Raw genomic sequence first — 19,119 nt, forward strand, 5'->3', positions numbered from 1 at the left:
CTTGCAGACGAGCGTGTCCGGATGCGTTCAGTGAAAACTGTGCGATTTCGCAAACAAAGCCATTCAGTTATGTTTGCGATTGCATTCAGATCAGTTTTTATCGCACGGCTGCAATGCGATTTACTGCATTTCGCTCGCATGTGAAAAAAAAACGGAATGTTTACAAACATCTCTTAGCAACTATCCGTGAAAATTGCATTGCATCCGCACTTGCTTGATTTTCACGCAGCCCCATTCACTTCTATGGGGCCTGCGCTGCGTGAAAATTGCAGCATATAGAACATGCTGCGATTTTTCACGCAACGCAAAAGTGATGCGTGAAAACCACCACTCATGTATACTGACCCATTTTAATAGGTCCGGATTCTGTGCGGGCGCAATCCGTTCGCATTGCACCCGAGCGGAATTCTGGCTCGTGTGAAAGGGGCCTTAGGACTCATTCACATGAATGTATTTTGTTTCTTTGTCCGTTCCGTTCTTTTTTTTTTTTGCGGCCTGTATGCGAAACCATGCACTTCAATGGGTCCGCAAAAAAAACGAAAATAACAGTTTCCGTATATCCGTTCCACAAAAATGTAGAACATGTCGTATTATTGTCCACGTTACAGACAAGAATAGGACTGTTCTATTAGGGGCCAGCTGTTCTATTTTGCAAAATACGGAATGCACACGGATGTCATCTGTATTTTTTGCGGAATTAGTACTTTTGCGGACCGCAAAATACATACGGTCATGTGCATGAGCCCTCAGAAGCAGCAGAAGAACCATATAGGACATTACAGAGAAGTACTGATCATACTGATGTAAATAAAGCACTTGGGGTGAGATAGAAGACTAACAATTGCCTGCAACAGCCTCTGGGTCTGGGCTTACCTCTCACTCTGCAGCTCTTCTATCTCTAGCCACTCCATAAACGTCTATGGGAGTTTGTTACCTGATCCTTCAGTCAGAGGCGTAAACACATCTCAGAGAACTTAGTATGGCCCCCCTGACTCCCAGTACATGTGCAACAATCATCCAAGGTATGCACAAATGCAAAGCACAATGGATTAGATTTCTGATGAATTAACATTTTACATTAAACATAATTTGAATAAGGCCTCTTGCACACGACCGTATTTATTTTGCGGTCCGCAAAAAAAGGATCCGCAAAAAGTACGGAAGACACCCGTGTGCATTCCGTATTTTGCGGAACGGAACAGTTGGACCCTAATAGAACAGTACTATCCTTGTCCGTAATGCGGACTATAATAGCACATGTTCTATTTTTTTGCGGAACGGAAATACGGAAATGGAATGCACACGGAGTACCTTAAGTTTTTTCCGTATACAGTCCGCAAAAAAAAAAAAACGGAACGAAAACTGAAAGAGAATACGTTCGTGTGCTAGAGGCCTAAAAAAATTGCAATAAAAAAGTCACCCTTGGCCTAAGGCTTCTTTGTAAAAAAAAAAAAAAAAAAAGGGTAGAATAGACGCTTCATAAATATGGTGCTCATTCTGAACGATATTTCTCAATGTGTATTTCACCAGAAAATCATTAAATATAAGGAAAAGAAAGCAAATAACTCTCATTATGTTCATGTTGATTTAACATGGAAGATGCTCTCCAGTCACCTGTCGCATTCCGTTGACAGAAATCATACAAAAGGTGTCCATTATAAAAAATATTAGACAACTAAAGGCTTATCCTCATCTCCACCTTTAGGCCTTGTGGCTGCTCACATGTATTTTGCATGTTTTTTTTTTATCATTAGATGGCAGTCCTGCAAGTGTAACCAGACATTTATACAAGGGAGGGCTGGGATGGGGGGCAGGGAGGCAATTGCCCCCCCAGGCCGCCCTAAAAAAAAGTCAGCTGGTCTTTAACAAATACATTTATTTTTTTTTTTTTTATTCCTCAGGGCCGCTCCGCCGATCATCACAGGCAGCGCGACCATGGATGTAATTGCGGCGTTGGTGGCAGTGGGTAGTAGGAGATAAGCGCTTCCATTGTGGAAGCGCTCATCTCCATATTCATCTGTATCGCCATCCTCAGGACAGCGATACAGAAGGCTGTGCTGTGGGCAGGGAAGGGAGAGGTGTCTCCCTCCCCTGTTCTTCTGAAAGGCCGCAGGCACTAATGTCTGCAGCCTATCAGAGGCCGGCTCAGGCGGCATGATGACATCATTATCATCACGCCACCTGAGCCGGGCAGCACACAGCCGGGGACACAGGCCGGAAGAGGCCGGCATCTCTGCTGATGGAGGTAAGTATTAGTGTTTTTTTTGGTTTTTTTTTCTTTGCGGGGGGAGCTGGCATTTCTTACAGCCCCATTTTGGGGGGAATGGCATTCTGGGGGCATTTATTTCTTGCCCATTTTGGGGGGCACTATGGGGGAATTTCTTACTGGCACATTATGGGGGGGGCACTGTGGGGGAGATGAATACTATGGGGGTATCTGTGGGCTCTAAAGTTTTTTTTCATTATTGGCACATTATGGGGGGCACTATAGGGGAGAGTGGCACTATGGGGCATCTGGTGTCACTATAGGGGCATTATTTGGGAGCACTATGGGGAAGTGGGGGCTCTAAAGGGGCCTTTTTTATTGGCACATTATGGGAGGCACTATAGGGGAGATTGGGGTATTATTTGGGGGCACTATGAGGGAGTGGAGCACTATTGGGGCATATGGTGGCACTAAGAAGGGGCAATTTTTACTGGCACATTATGGGGAGAGGAGCACTTTAGGGACATCTTCTGGGGGCACTGAGAAGGGGCATTTTTTTACTGGCATATTATGGGGGACACTATGGGGAAGGGGGAAGAGGAGCACTATGAGGGCATTTACTGGGGTATTTTATACTGGCATACGTTATGGGGACATTAGCTCAACTGTGGGCACTAAGCGGGGTATTTTATGTACTGTCACATAGGGAGAATTATTACTACTAGGGGGTATTATGCGGAGCTTTACTACCAATGGGGGACTATGAGGAACATGATTACTAGTATGGGCAATATGGGGGCATTATTACTACTAAGTGTGCTCTGGCAGAATTATTTCTATTGGTGGGATTTTGGGGAGCACTGTTACTTTGGGGGGCACCCTGGCTGGCACAGTATCAGCTTAGCACAATTATTTTTGGGGGACATTATCTTTATACTATTAGTGTCTGGGCGCAGTTATTTTTTAGAGCAGGCACTATCTGTGTGGTAGTAGTAGTCCAGGGGGACTGTTTCTGCAGTATAGTATTGGGGGTGGCAGGAAAGGGTGTTCAGATGTGAAGATGATGGAAATGTGGGAAACTAATGTCTGTTTGTTAATCTCTGCAGAGATGGGAGATGGCTGAAAAATCATCATGGCGGTCTGGTCTGAATGGAGAAGATGAGGAAAGAGAACTTCTACAACAAAGGTGACATCACTGGATGTAAGAGGTATGTGGCGCTATGTAGGAGAGGGGATGCTCCGGCTCCTCCACCTGCCATTTGCAGAAGGAGGATTCAGAGCTGGGTGAGGACGATGAAAGGGGGGAAGTAGGCCACGGGCGGGTGGCAGATGGTGGGGGGAACCACAGGCCTTGAGCAGGATCTATAACAGCTAACAGCCCCAATAAGATCCCCAATGTTAATAAGACCCCAATAAGACCTCAGATCAGACCCCAATATGAATGACCCCCAATCAGACCTCAGATAATAGCCCCCAGCGTCTCTCATCTGCCCCCCTGTGCCTCTCATCAGCCCCCCCAGTGCCCCTCATCAGCCCCCCAGTGCCCCTCATCAGCCCCCCAGTGCCTCTCATCAGCCCCCCAGTGCCTCTCATCAGCCCCCCAATGCCTCTCATAAGCCCCTCTGTGCCTCTCAGCAGCCCCCAGCGCCTCTCATAAGCCCCCCTGTGCCTCTCAGCAGCCCACAGCGCCTCTCATCAACCCACTGCCCATAATATATGGGGGGGAAAAACACCTCCCCTGCTCCTGGACGCAGATGCTCCTCTTCTCCTGCTGGCGGCTGTGAAGGCTGTGCACAGCGTGACGTCACAGAGCGATTCACTCCTGTGCGCAGCCTGCAGAGCCGACAGCCGAGGACCAGGAAGCGGTGAGTACAAAGCATTCACTGCTTCCTGGTCCTTTTGCCCTGAAACTTTGGGAACGGCGTTCCTGCCATGAAAAAAGTGCAAGAATGCCGTTCCCACTCGACCCGAGCCCTGAAGCAGCCCGGTCTGCCCTATGGCCAGTGCGGCCCTGGCTACGCCCCTGCATTTGGATATGGCTTTGGGTATTAAAAAATAAATAAAAAATCGCAGGTATAAAGACCTTCTGTAATGTGAACGCTGCCTTACTGAACACATGGGGCATTCTGACTGAGTTTCAGGTGGAGATGTGACCTCAGCCTTATGGTTATCAGCCCTGTATCAAGCTTCTATGAGGTAGAAATGGCAAGAGAGGTTCCCAGGAGTGAAACCATTTTTCAGGGGTTCCCCCTGTGGTAATGAGGTTGGGTATTTCTGGGCTAAGCTGGTAAAGCAGCCCCCAGAGCACGCACATAGCCGGGAGGATGCCAGCTAGCTCTAGGATTCTGCTCTGCAGGAAAGAACACACAAGCGCCGCTGCTGCCTCCAGCCGCCTTCTTATTGGCTGCAACGCTTTAGGCGGGGACATTCTGAGAGTTTTGATTGGTTGCTGTGCGTTCCCTAGTCTGCAGCGTTCGGAATCCGAGAGACGCTGATCCGCACAGCTCACCCTGAGCCAGAGGCGGCGGAGCTCGGCAGTGTCACAGGCGGAGAGAGCGGCCGGAGCGGCAGGTGACAGCGCGGACCTCAGCACACCATGGACACGGACTCTGGGGACCTGAGCGAGGGGGAGCTGTCACCAGGTAACAGCAACGCCAAACTTGTCTGCAGCCCTGCGGACTGACAGCCGCACGTCCCGCTACAGATCAATCAACTTCATTGAAATGGGCGGGAGGCTGCATTCCCCTGGTAATGGGGGGTTAACCCCTTTTAAAGGGTTAAAAGGAGAGAGCGCTGTGGCTCCCAGGGAGTGGGTGCTCCGCACGTGGGGCAGGAAGTTTGTTAGGGGCATGCGGTACCTGAGCACCTGTCGCTGGTCATAGCAGGTGCTGCGGATTATAAACCGCAGTCGGTGCACTGCACGGTAGTCACTGTGCCAATGATAGAGCTGCACAGGGTGGGACTGAGGGGGATGTAGCAGAGCTGGAGGTGCTGTTCACCTACCTGTTGTGTCATCATGGATGACATGCTCAGCTCTGCTACATCAAGAGCTGTGGACTGTCTCCTCTTGGCACCCTGTAAACCTGACACCTACTGGAGTGACCAGGTGCCAAGGCTGGTCCCTCAGACACTAGGTGGTTGTGATATGTTCTCCCAGGTACCGAGGCTGGCACAGCACTGGGTACACCGGACTCTGCCGTCATTCAGACTTGTCCCTGTTGGACGCGTATGGATTTGATTAGGCTGGATTCACACTTGCAGGTAAGTGGCTTCAGAAGACGTGTGACCTGTTAGAAGAGGATTTATACGTCTCCACTTCTGGCTGAAAAACTGCACCCAGAACTGCATGTGTGATTCCAGCCTCACATCTCGATGGCTTGTGCCTCGGCTGACATCCACGTGAGCCAGATCCCCGTGGACGTGGCCGCCGGCTGGGCTTTAAGCTATGACTTTGTCATCTGATTACTTTGAGGATGTAAGTTGCAGTAGTCCTTTCTCCCTCATTCACATTTCCGCGTCTGTTTGAATTCCTTGGAAAATCCATCTGTGTTTCATCTGTGAGGTTATCTGCGTGTCCGTTTTTGCCCTCCGTGTGTCCTCTGTATTCCACGGACACTGCTCAGTGTTTCCAGAGCATTTCCTACAAGTGGTCAGTGAAAAACTGACAGAACACGGATGCCATTTGTGTTGCTAGTGGTTTTCATGGACTTATGGACGTCAATGGTCGTGTTTAGGGATGAGCGAACTTCTGTTTTCAAGTTCGGCATACAAGGTTCGGGTTATCTAAGAATTATTTTGTGGATTCCGCTACCACGAACCATAACTTATAGTCCGTAGTATCGGAATCCATAACGGAATATTTGGATAACCCGAACCTTGTACGCCGAACTTGAAAACAGAAGTTCACTCAACACTGGTCCGTGATGCTGGCCAAACACGACTAAGGCCTCATGCACATGACCAGTTTGCTGAAAGGCATTGACAGCCTTTAATATAACTGCCTATTCTTGCCTGCTAAGCGCGGACAAGAATAGGACAGGTAATATTTATTTTGCGGACCACAGAACGGAGCAACGAATGCGGACAGCACACGGAGTGAATGGGTCCGCATCCGAGCTGCCAAAACTGAGGATCGGATGCGAACCAAAACAATGGTCGTGTGCATGAGGTCTTAAGTGGTGGAAAACCACTGAAGTGTGAAAAAACACACTAAAAGTCAACGGGGGAGATTTATCAAAACTGGTGTAAAGTAGAACTGGTTAAGTTGCCCATAGCAACCAGAGTCCATCTTTCATTTTTCAGAACTCCATTAGAGAATGAAAGGAGGAATCTGATTGGTTGCTATGGGCAACTAAGCCAGTTCTACTTTACACCAGTTTTGACGGGCACATTTGCTGTCTGTGGAGAACCTGAGCAGCACGTCCGTGATTTGCTGCAGTGTGAGGCCTGAGGCCCCATCCACATGGAGGTTTTTGTCCACAGATTCCACAACTGCGCTGAGAGGACATGGTCTTTCTTGGTGCAGTTTCTACGTGGATGCAGCTGGTAGCCACGGTGGGTGTCCACTTCAGCGCCGTCCGTAGGGGCTAAACGCAGAGGCAAAATCCGCCCTAAACCTGGTCTGGAATCAGAAGAAGAAGTCCTTCCAACAGGGATCGGACTGTTGGACATTGAAACGCCCAATTCTTTTGTTCTTGGGGGAGATATGTTCCAAAAAACAAAAAAAACAGATCCCGTATTTTAAGCATCCGTTAGGCTCAGTTGTGCACATTTTGCATCCGTTTCAGCCATTTCTGTCTGGAATCTATTATTTTAGATAGAAAAAAAGTCCTCCACAAAGTTTTTTTTTTTTTTTTTTCTTCTTCTAAAATAACGGATCTCTGTTCGTCTGACGTTTGAAATCTTTCTGTGGCACATGCGCAGGGTTGTACAGAGCCAGCAGAGCGGAGGAGATTCTAAGAAATCCTGTCCACACGCTGTGTAATAAATTGCCCCACGGTGCGGATCTGAAATCTACAGCTTGTCAATTTAGGCTGCGGCTCCCATGCGGATTTCACCCTTCGCAGCGGAGAGGATGAAGTTCACAGCCATTCCTGTGGCCAAAAATGTAATGCATGCGATATTTGGTTGCGATTTCTGTTTTAGAACCACAGCAAAAACGGCAGCGGACTTTTCCACCGCACTTTCAGGCACGTGTGGGCGTACTCCTAAGGCCGCCTGCACATGGTGTGGATTACATAGGTTTTTTTCTGCGCAGACTCTCATGTATTTCACAAATCTCATGCGCACTTTGCTTTTTCTTTCTGTCAATTCTCGGTGCGGATTTCACCCTTTTCAATGCAAAGGTGAGACCTGCAGCAACACCACGTCGAATCCTTACCAGCCTAAGGCTACCTAAGGTTCCGTTTGAAGGCTCTCACAAGCGGCCCCGAACGGATCCGTACAGCCCCAATGCATTCTGAGTGGATGCGGATCCGCTCAGAATGCATCAGTCTGGCACCGTTTGGCCTCCGTTCCGCTCAGCAGGTGGACTCCCGAACGTTGCTTGCAGCGTTTTCTTGTCCGCCTGGCCGTGCGGAGCCAATCAGATCTGTCCAGACTTACAATGTAAGTCAATGGGGACAGATCCGTTTGACGTTGACACAATATGGCGCAATTTCAATTTGATCCGTCCCCTATTGACTTTCAATGCAAAGTCAGGATGGATCCGTCTAACTAACAATTAGACTTAGATTTTTTTCTGAAATATAATGCAGACGGATCCGTTCTGAACGGATACCATCATTTGCATTATAGGAGCGGGTCCGTCTGTGCAGATACCAGACAGATCCGCTCCGAACGCAAGTATGAAAGTAGCCTAAGGTATATTCACATTTGGCAGATTTGTTGCAGAAAATTCTGGAGCTGTCCCGTTTATGCGAGTGCAGAAATCCTTGCAGTTGCTGCCAACACAATGAATGGAGCAGATTTTCAGCTGCGGAGATTTATACTGGTAGCTGAATAACACTCCAGATTGCCATAATTTCGGGCTTGTTCAGAGAATATAATGGCTTTGGGCTGCTGTGATATAAACCCCCCTCCCCGTTACCTCTGACACCACCCCTGGCCATAACTGCTAGCCTCCACAGAGATGACATGAGACGTCTATAACTGGCTCTAAAATTAACTCGGGTTACAAACTGTACATGAAGCGCTCAGACTGTAATATACTGTCTGTTCTGTGCTCTGGGGGAGGACATTCAGACAAGGAAGAGACTGCCGGCAGTGCCGCTATGTAAGCAGGGTCATGCCGTGCCTCTTGACATGCCTTCTGTGGTGGTGGTGGCACCTTCTTCTGATGTCCGCCTGCTCAAGGACAGCAGCAATGGGAAAAGTAGTTAACAAATCCGGGCCCAAACGTGGCATTTTCTGCCAGCCCTCACATGGTGCAGGTATGAGAGAGTGCAAGGTGGTGCCGCCTGGTATGAGGGTGAAAAATCACTGCTGTAGTCTGTTTGATGCCTCCTTGAACTTGCAGGGCTATATCTTGTGGTAAATCTTTTTATTTTATTTATTTTTTATATAAAATGGGCCCACGCTGAACGTGTAGCCGCCCCCAAGAAGGCACAAGGGGAAAGTCAGCGCTCTTATAAGCAGTGGATGGGCACCAGAGAAATGGTCAGCAATACTGGCAGCGCTGCGTAGCTTTATCCAGTTGCTGCCGAGCACTGACTGATGGGGGCATGGTCCTGACAACTGCTGCTGCCACCACAGGGTACGGCCACACAGTACCACTGTGCAGCGGCTTGAACCTCACGGCCCCGCAAGCTGCCATCACTTGATGGCAGTCACTGACCAAATCACTGAAGTGCGAACTAGACCTTAGGCCCCTTTCACACGGGTGCAATGCATGAGGTGAACGCATTGCACCCGCACTGAATCCGGACCCATTCATTTCTATGGGTGCTGTGCACATGAACAGCGATTTTCACGCATCACTTGTGCGTTGTGTGAAAATCGCATCATGCTCTATTTTGTGCGTTTTTCACGCAATGCAGGCCCCATACAAGTGAATGAGGCTGCGTGAAAATCGCAAGCAAGTGCGGATGCTGTGTTATTATTTATTATTTTTTTCTCCCCCCCCCCCCCCCCCCACGCACGGTTGCTAGGAGACTATCGGGATGGGGACCCGATCATTATTATTTTCCCTTTATAACATGGTTGTAAGGTAAAACATTAGCATTCTTACTACAGAATTTGCTTAGTAAAATAGAGCTGGAGGGGTTAAAAAAAATAATAATTAACTCACCTCATCCACTTGTTCGCGCAGCCCGGTTTCCCTTCTTTCTTCTTCTTTGATGAAAAGGACCTGTGGTGACGTCACTGCGCTCATCACATGGTCCATCACATGATCAATCACCATGGTGATGGACCATGTAATGAGCGCAGTGATGTCATCAAAGGTCCTTTACCCAGGTCCTGAAGAAAGAAGAGAAGCCGGGCTGCGCGAACAAGTGGATGAGCTGAGTTTAAAATTTATTTTACTATGCATTCTGTAGTCAGAATGCTATTATTTTCCCTTATAACCATGTTATAAGTAAAAATAATACAATCTACACAACCTTGAACCCAAACCTGAAGTTTGGGTCTGGATACCACATTCACCCGTGCGGTAAAAACTGAACAACGGAACGCAATCGCAGTAAAAACTGACTGCAGTTGGGTACCTACACGCGCGGGTTTGCCGCAATGCACCCGGGACGCATCCTGAGCCAAAACGTGACACCCCTGTGAAAGAGGCCTTAGGCTGCTTTCACACAGTCGGTATTTGGTCAGTATTTGATCTGTGATTTCCTTCAGGGATTTTTGAGCCAAAACCAATAGTAGAGCCTACACAGAGATGAGGTCTAAGGCTAGGTCTACACGACGACATTTGTCGCGCGACATTTTGTTGTACCAATGTTGCGCGACAATTTTTATAATGGCAGTCTATGGTGTCGCACTGCAACATGCGACATGTTGCGACTGCGACGCGACAGTCACAGAAAATCCAGTCGCGTCGCAGTCGCAACATGTCGCATGTTGCAGTGCGACACCATAGACTGCCATTATAAAAATTGTCGCGCGACATTGGTGCAACAAAATGTCGCACAACAAAATGTTGCGCAACAAATGTCGTTGTGTAGACCTAGCCTAAGGGCTCCAAAATCTGCAAAACATGGATACCGGCCGTGTGCATTCCGCATTTTGCGACCCCATTGAAATTAGTGGGTCATCATCCGTTCTGCAAAATTGTGGAATGGATGTGGACACGTAAATATGGTCGCTTGAATGAGAAAGAGAGATTTGCTCCTGTTCTGTGTTTTTGACTACTTCTGGTCTTGGCTCATAATCTCTGATAGAAATCACTGATCAGTCAGTGGTGGTCCGAGTTCACAGACCTCATCAATGTGATCCTCTCACATGTATCTATGACCCATGAGAAGATCGTTTAGATTGGTTCTCCCCATTCATTTTCTGTGCGCCACTGTCGGTGTTTCCATCATACGGTCTTGAACATGAGAGTTGTGGCGTGATGGTGGGACTGATCCCCTGTAAAGGGAACCTGTCGTCAACTTTATGCTGTCCATACTAAAAGTATAAAGTAGAGACAGGTGAGTTGATTTCAGTGATCTGTCATTTATAAATTACAAGTAAGTGGTTGCTGAGAACCAACATCGCAATCATTGCAGACTGGACCTGGAAAAGAGTCCCGGCCGCCTGAGAAGAGTCCTGGTTACTCATGACTTCCTGCTGTCCCTGCCCACCTGCTGATGGCTGACAGTCTTCTACCGAGTTTTCTTCCTTTCTCTCTAGGAGAGAACTGCCAATCATCAGCAGGTGGGTGAGAGAGCAGGAGATTATGAATAACCAGGACTCTTCTCAGGTAGATGTGACTCTACAAGACCTGTGCTGCAATGATTATGATGCTGGTTCTCGGCAACCACTTACTTTTAGCTGATAAGTGACACACTGCTGAGATCCGCATTTCTGTCACTACTTTTTGCTGTCCTCAGTGAGATCAGCATAAAGTTGATGACCGGTTCCCTTTCAGTAGTCCATACAGGGCGTACAAAACCATTTCTCCTATTGAATTCCCAGGTACCTAACAGAACAACAGCGGAATAAAGCAGCAAATAAATCAAATAAATTGTTTTAAATGTAGCACCATATGTTTCTGTGCCCTTTTCACCATTTATTTGATTTAAAGCTTCTTCTTTTTTTTTTTTTTTCCCCAGCTGCTTTGTTTTTTTCAGCCAGAAATGTCCCATGGATATGAGAGGCTAGTGTGAATGGTCTCTGGTGTAATGATCTATGTACTGAGTACACTTGGATTTCATTGTGGGGTTGGTTGTAAAAGTGACAGACTGCAGGAAAGCCATGGCAATAGAGTTCTTTACCAAATATGAGCTTTTCTGTGTGCACCTCCATCGTCTCTTTATTCTTACCTTGCTACTCCGCATGTGATGACATCTGTCACTACTGTACTGGAACAAAAGTGGTGTCTCATCTTAAACTGGGTAGTGATGATAGGGCAAAGCTTTAAAGGGCTTTTCCAAAATTGTATGTTAAATTTTTCAGGCAATTCAAAAAACTTTTTATATATCACAGCGACATGTCAAATGTTTTAATCGGTGGGGTCGGAGTGCTGAGCCTCCATTGATTGCTAGGAGGAGAAAGAAGCGCTTACATAGCACACGTCTCTGCAGTGGGAGACAGAATCGAAACGGGTCTATAGGCCTCTTTCATGCATCGAGTTGAGAGTGTTTCCCTAACCTCGTTCTAGCAATCGGTCGGGGAGGATATTACAGTCAAGTACTGACCTGCATTGGTTGTGAATTTAGCACTAGTGCTGAAATATAAAGAGACTGCACATCTACACAGGAGATCTAGTGTCTCTTTTTGAGTCCCGTCTCCCTCATGCTGCTGCTCACTCCTCCCCCTCCCCTCTCCATAGACTTTCTATTTCCATGAAATATGATCATCCCATGGAGATTAACTGTTTTGAGAAAAGCATTTTCAAAGTAAAAAAACTATTAGCAAAGGGTAGAGGAGGGAAGAGGTAAACAGCTGATACCATGTTAACAAATTACAAAGTTTCTTGTGGTCACTTGTATTGATTTATGTAAGCTTGTGTGAAAGTACAGGGGCTCTTAAAAAAAAAAAAAATAAAACCTTTTTTTTATTTTATTTGCATTGCCAGATTCTGACCCCCCACAACTTGTTTAGTTACATCTGCAGAGTTGTACGAGAGCTCATTTTTACTGTAGTGTGTCCGACTTTTTTTAATCATTTTATTCTTTTTTTTTTTTTTTTGGGGGCGGTGAAGTGACAAAAAGTTGCAATTTTTTCCCATTATGATATTCACCATCTGGGATAAATGTGATTTTTATATTTTAATAGTATGGATGTTTTGGGAGGCGGGTTTATTTACTTTTATTATGGGGTCTGGGAGTGATTCGAATTTTTCTATTTTTCTTTTTTTAAATTTTTTTAAAACTTTTTTTTTTTACCTTTTAAGTCCCCTTAGGGGACATCAATTTACGATATTAGATCACTTCTCCTATACACTGCAATGAGATTCTTTATGTTCCTATGAAGCCCTGCAGGCCTGAATAAGAACTACATATGTAATAGTTTCGGATTCTTAAGAGAGCCTGAAGCCTTTACAAAGAAGAAATGTTATCCGCAAGCCATTGGTGCCCGATAACGTAACTCTCCTTGGGGAAACCACCTCAGATGCAGTCACAACTGACCATGTCATCTGGGGAGGGGGGAGTTACATGCTTGTGTGAGGAATGTGGAGTTATGATTTCATTCCTGCCGTTTGCTCCAGAAGTGTGCAGAGAAATTCACACTCCACAGGGGAGCCCTGCTTCAAAGGGCGGCCACGTGTTTATCTTTTACACCTCACTCAACTTCTCTGTCAGGATGAATGCTGGTGGGGTGGGGCGCTAAGTTGGTCAACAAAAGAAAATAATCCATCAGACATCATGGAACCAGGAGTTCATAAGAGATTATGAATTGCCCGTCCAACACAGAAATTAACCGGTTACATATCTGCGACCCTGGGTCCGAGGCGGACATGCCCCTAGTCGCCGTTTGGGGGTCAGGTGCCAGGAAGGGGAGATGCAGAGATCTCCCAGTAGTAACCTAATAACAGCGCCATGTTTGATTTCCACTTGCGTTGCTTCCAGAACCATCTCCCTGTGATCTTCCGGTGATGAGCTATGATCCATAATGGGTTTTTGGATTCTGAGTTGCCAGGGTCTTTCTCAGAAGGGGCCACATTGTGTAATGTGTTTGGGGAGACCTGGATTTGCTGACATCACTGCTCCCAGGTGACTACAGCTAAGGACTATAGCAACCCAGAATTCATCATCATAACCCAAAGGACTACTCATCAACCTGGTAACTGACTATGGCTCTGTTTAACCCTGTTTGTACCACGTCATCTGTATTTGCACATTTGACCATTGTATATATTCTGTGTGTGTATATAGTGTTATGTCTAGTGTGCCCTTAAGGCAATTAAATATATAATTTAATCTTGCGCTATTCTTGTATATCGATCACGAATCCCCACGTCTGTGTTTCTGCATAGTTATAAGCTACTTGGGGTTGATTTCTGACCCAATATAATCGCGCTAGTGGACCGGGCTTATATCTAACGAGGAACTGGTGGCAGTCTACCTAGGACTGGGCTGACAGGGTGCTGTTTCACTGGGGCAGTGAAAAGGCCCTCTCAGCTTGTCAGGGGTGTGAGCGAGTGTGGAGTCATGCCAGAGGTAGCGTGGACCACCCTCACTCACTCTTCCTGTCTCCCTGTGCCAGTGTGGAAAGGAGGTGTCTGTGTCAAGCTGTGCTTTTACACACTGCCAGGGAGGGTGTAACGTCACGTCTTGGTAACCAGTGACAAAACCGGACCACGTGAGCTCGGCGTAGTTGACGTTAGGCGGGGCTGCGAGGTACGGTATTCGTCACATCTTGTGATCTGCATTATCGACGATCACAGAGATTTAACCCCTCTGATACAGTGGTCAATTATTGTGACCATGGCATTTGAAATGACCTTCCCGGGAGTGCTGTGCTCCCAGGCTGGAACAATTTCCCCTTGTGGCAATTGGGGAAGCTGTGTTAGGCCCGGGTCCCTCTGCAGGTGGCAGGGCTCCATAGGAATACAGTGAATAATCTATAGATTTCAGTGTTAAATCACTGCAGTCTGTAGGACAAGCAATGTACAGTAACACGTACTTCTTAAAGGGTTTCTGTCGTGAGAAATAACGTTATGCAGCTGACTGACATTAGCGATGTGCTACTGTCGGCAGTACATAACAGTATGCGTTATAACTCCCTGTATGCCACTGTTCTCTTAAAATAAAGACTTCTAAAATATGCTAATGAGCCTCTAGGTGCTACTAGGGCGTTGCTTCAGCACCTAGAGGCTCGGTCTACGCACCCTTTGGCACGCCCAGGTTCAGTTGATTGACTTTCGAATTCTCCTCAGTGTCCCGTAAATCCCACGCCTGCACCATTCCGTTTAGTATTCGGCGCAGTGAGTGAAGGACGTGCTACTGTTGCCGGCTTTCTCACTGCGCCTGCGCAGAAGGAAGGAAGCCGGCAGCAGGAGCGCGTCCTTCACTCACTGTGCCGAATACAAAATGGGATGGAGTGGGATTTACGGGACACTGAGGAGAACTCGAAAGTCAATCAACTGAACCTTGGCGTGCCAAAGGGTGAGTAGACCGAGCCTCTAGGTGCTGAAGCTACAGATTGTTCCTCAAAAAATGACTATAAAAAATTATTAAGGATAAGAATATGGCAATGAAAAGAGAAAACAATTTACACAACTTTTTTTTTTTTTTTAATAGTATTAACCCTTTCCAACATGTGACGTAGTATTACGTCACATATCGGGTCTTTAAAGATGGTGCCCACGCCTGAGCGGAGTGGGCGCCATAGCGGCTGAGTTGCTGCTGTGTCATACAGCAGGCACCTGTGGCTAATGTCCGTGTTCGGCAGTAATGCCGATCGTGGACATTTAATGTCTCAGATGCCGTGGTCAAACCTGACCACTGCTTCTGAGTGCGATAAATACCGAAAGTGCGTGCTTCCGGTGATGCTCCGGCTCCTCTGATTGTTATAGTGAATGACAGGAGGCTGCATAGTGTTTCCTATGGAGCCCTTGTCTGTAGCAGAGCTCCATAGGAAACTAGTAAAATAATCATAGACTCCAATGCTAGTGCATTGGAGTCTATGACAATAGCAATCTAATGACTGTTTGTCAAAGTTCCCTATAGGAACTATAAAAAACGTGTTTTTACAATTAAAAAAGCTTAAAATTCAAATTGACCCCCTTTCCCCAAAATGAGGATAAATAAAAAAAAATAATAAAAAAAATCATGGGTATCGCCGCATGCAAAAATGCCCATACTATCAATATATAAAAGTATTAATCCTATATGGAAAAAAAAAAAAAGGCGAGACAATTTGCCATTTTTTTGTTTGCTTCTCCTCCCACAAAAGATTGGTCAAAAAGTTGCACACACCCCAGAATTGTATCAATGAAAAGTACAGATCGCCCCGCAAAAAATGAGCCCTCGTACAGGTCTGCACACAACTGCAAAAAAGTTATAGGGGTCAGAAAAAGATATTATTTATATACAGACGTGGACAAAATTGTTGGTACCCTTTGGTCAATGAAAGAAAAAGTCACAATGGTCACAGAAATAACTTTAATCTGACAAAAGTAATAATAAATTAAAATTCTATAAATGTTAACCAATGAAAGTCAGACATTGTTTTTCAACCATGCTTCAACAGAATTATGTAAAAAAATAAACTCATGAAACAGGCATGGACAAAAATGATGGTACCCCTAACTTAATATTTTGTTGCGCAACCTTTTGAGGCAATCACTGCAATCAAACGCTTCCTGTAACTGTCAATGAGACATCTGCACCTCTCAGCAGGTATTTTGGCCCACTCCTCATGAGCAAACTGCTCCAGTTGTGTCCGGTTTGAAGGGTGCCTTTTCCAGACTGCATGTTTCAGCTCCTTCCAAAGATGCTCAATAGGATTGAGGTCAGGGCTCATAGAAGGCCACTTTAGAATAGTCCAATTTTTTCCTCTTAGCCATTCTTGGGTGTTTTTAGCGGTGTGTTTTGGGTCATTGTCCTGTTGCAAGACCCATGACCTGCGACTGAGACCAAGCTTTCTGACACTGGCTAGTACATTTCTCTCTAGAATTCCTTGATAGTCTTGAGATTTCATTGTACCCTGCACAGATTCAAGACACCCTGTGCCAGACGCAGCAAAGCAGCCCCAGAACATAACAGAGCCTCCTCCATGTTTCACAGTAGGGACAGTGTTCTTTTCTTGATATGCTTCATTTTTTCGTCTGTGAACATACAGCTGATGTGCCTTGGCAAAAACTTCGATTTTTGTCTCATCTGTCCACAGGACATTCTCCCAGAAGCTTTGTGGCTTGTCAACATGTAGTTTGGCATATTCCAGTCTTGCTTTTTTATGATTCGTTTTCAACAATGGTGTCCTCCTTGGTCGTCTCCCATGTAGTCCACTTTGGCTCAAACAACGACGGATGGTGCGATCTGACACTGATGTTCCTTGAGCATGAAGTTCACCTTGAATCTCTTTAGAAGTCTTTCTAGGCTCTTTTGTTACCATTCGGATTATCCGTCTCTTAGATTTGTCATCAATTTTCCTCCTGCGGCCACGTCCAGGGAGGTTGGCTACAGTCCCATGGATCTTAAACTTATGAATAATATGTGCAACTGTACTCACAGGAACATCTAGTTGCTTGGAGATGGTCTTATAGCCTTTACCTTTAACATGCTTGTCTATAATTTTCTTTCTGATCTCTTGAGACAGCTCTTTCCTTTGCTTCCTCTGGTCCATGTCGAGTGTGGTACACACCATATCACCAAACAACACAGTGATTACCTGGAGCCATATATATAGGCCCAATGGCTGATTACAAGGTTGTAGACACCTGTGATGCTAATTAGTGGACACACCTTGAATTAACATGTCCCTTTGGTCACATTATGTTCTGTGTTTTCTAGGGGTACCATCATTTTTGTCCATGCCTGTTTCATGAGTTTATTTTTTTACATAATTCTGTTGAAGCATGGTTGAAAAACAATGTCTGACTTTCATTGGTTAACATTTATAGAATTTTAATTTATTATTACTTTTGTCAGATTAAAGTTATTTCTGTGACCATTGTGACTTTTTCTTTCATTGACCAAAGGGTACCAACAATTTTGTCCACGTCTGTATATATATATATTTTTTTTTTATGGCATCAAAATGCACGAAAAAGTATACATATGTGGTATTACTGGATTCGTGTACTCTTGGAGAATGAAGATCACAAGTCAGTTTTATTGAAAAAAAATCGATAAAATTGTGGCAAAATTTTGCTTGTTATTTTTCAAATTTCACCACCTTTTGGAATTCTTTTTTCACTACATTCTATGCAATATTAAATGGTGGCGTTGGAAAGTACAACTTGTCCCACAAAAAAAAGCCCTCATATGGCTATGTGAGCTGAAAAATAAAAATGTTTTATGGCTCTGGGAAGGTGGGGAGCGAAAAACGAAAACACAAAGTCAAAAAAACCTGGGGTAGAAGGGGTTAAAACACAAGAAACAATATATGAATGTGGCCTTGTTGTAATCATACTGACCTGGAGAATGAGGCCAGGTCAGTGTTACTTATGGAATACTGTAAAAAACAATACAAAAACAAACCCCATAAAAGTGTGGCGGAATTGCATTTTTCTTCCAATTCCACCCCGTTTGGATTTTTCCCCCCACTATATTGTATTGTACCAATATTAAATGGTGCCATTGTAAAGTACTTGTCCCCTAAAATTCAAGCCCTTATACCGTTATATAAGTGGATAAATAAAAAAGTTATTGCTCCGGGAACACAGGGAGTAAAAAACTGAAACGCAAAAAAGGAAAATGGCGCATTCCTGAAAGGGTTGAAGACGTATATAGTCGTATGGCGGTGGGGAAGTGGTTAAAGGGAGAAGACTGTTTTCCAGTCTCTAAGTATAGACAGCACGATGAGGAGTGTCAGATCCATTTCCTCACGACCGTTCCTCCCGGACCACCGTCATTACACTAATCAGGAGTGGAGAGCATCTTGCCTTAATGATATATTAGCGGCTGCACAATAAACATACATTTTTAGCGGAAAGGGCCTGGACTATGTAAGAGCGTGTCGCACATAACATGTTATTATACAGCAAGCATAATTGGGGGTTATTGGCTCCAGCTTTACTGGGAAATCCAGTGGAGAGAGAGAGGCGCAATCATCATGGAAGAGATTGTCACCAGTCATCTTCAGCATCATTCAGGTGTGGCTGACTGGTCCAGGCATCTCAGGATGTAGTCTGCAGCGCTCTCGTCTGACATCTGTACATTAGGGGATCACCTCTGTGTGCATCTCCGTATTTTTCTATCTCTGCTGCCAACAGCTTGGCTTCTCCTCCAAACGGCAAGGATGAGACGACGAGCTTTGTAGGATAGCCCCAGTCAGTTTACACGGATTAGGAGCTTGAAAGAGATCATTAATTGTAAAGGATTGCTCCAAATATGTGTGTATATATATCTGTTTAAGTCTCCATGTCTGATGTCGTAAGGAGCTTCCACTTCTTACAGATTGCAGAAGATAAGTGACTATATAGTGAGCTGTTGTTTTGGGTACTGGAATGGACTCTATAAGCCTTTATGGTATCCTTCTGCAGTTTTGATCTCTAGTAAAGACCATCTGTCAGCAGATCTGTACCTATGACACTGGCTGACCTGTTACATGTGCACTTGGCAGCTGAAGGCATCTGTGTTGGTCCCATGTTCATATGT

The 19,119-nt window shown here is 45.6% G+C and overlaps 1 protein-coding gene across 1 annotated transcript in view; it reads left to right on the top strand.

The window, feature by feature from the left end:
• Positions 1-4,730: 4,730 nt before the first annotated feature.
• Positions 4,731-19,119, top strand: part of TNFAIP8L3 (TNF alpha induced protein 8 like 3) — a 136,734-nt gene continuing 122,345 nt past the window's right edge. The window contains exon 1 of the mRNA XM_044279645.1: positions 4,731-4,848. Within this exon, the coding sequence (XP_044135580.1) occupies positions 4,803-4,848 (46 nt within the window). The 5' untranslated portion in view covers positions 4,731-4,802. The remainder of the gene's footprint in view (positions 4,849-19,119) is intronic.

Source organism: Bufo gargarizans, chromosome 2 (genome assembly GCF_014858855.1).
Source record: "Bufo gargarizans isolate SCDJY-AF-19 chromosome 2, ASM1485885v1, whole genome shotgun sequence".
Classification (NCBI taxonomy): domain Eukaryota; kingdom Metazoa; phylum Chordata; class Amphibia; order Anura; family Bufonidae; genus Bufo; species Bufo gargarizans.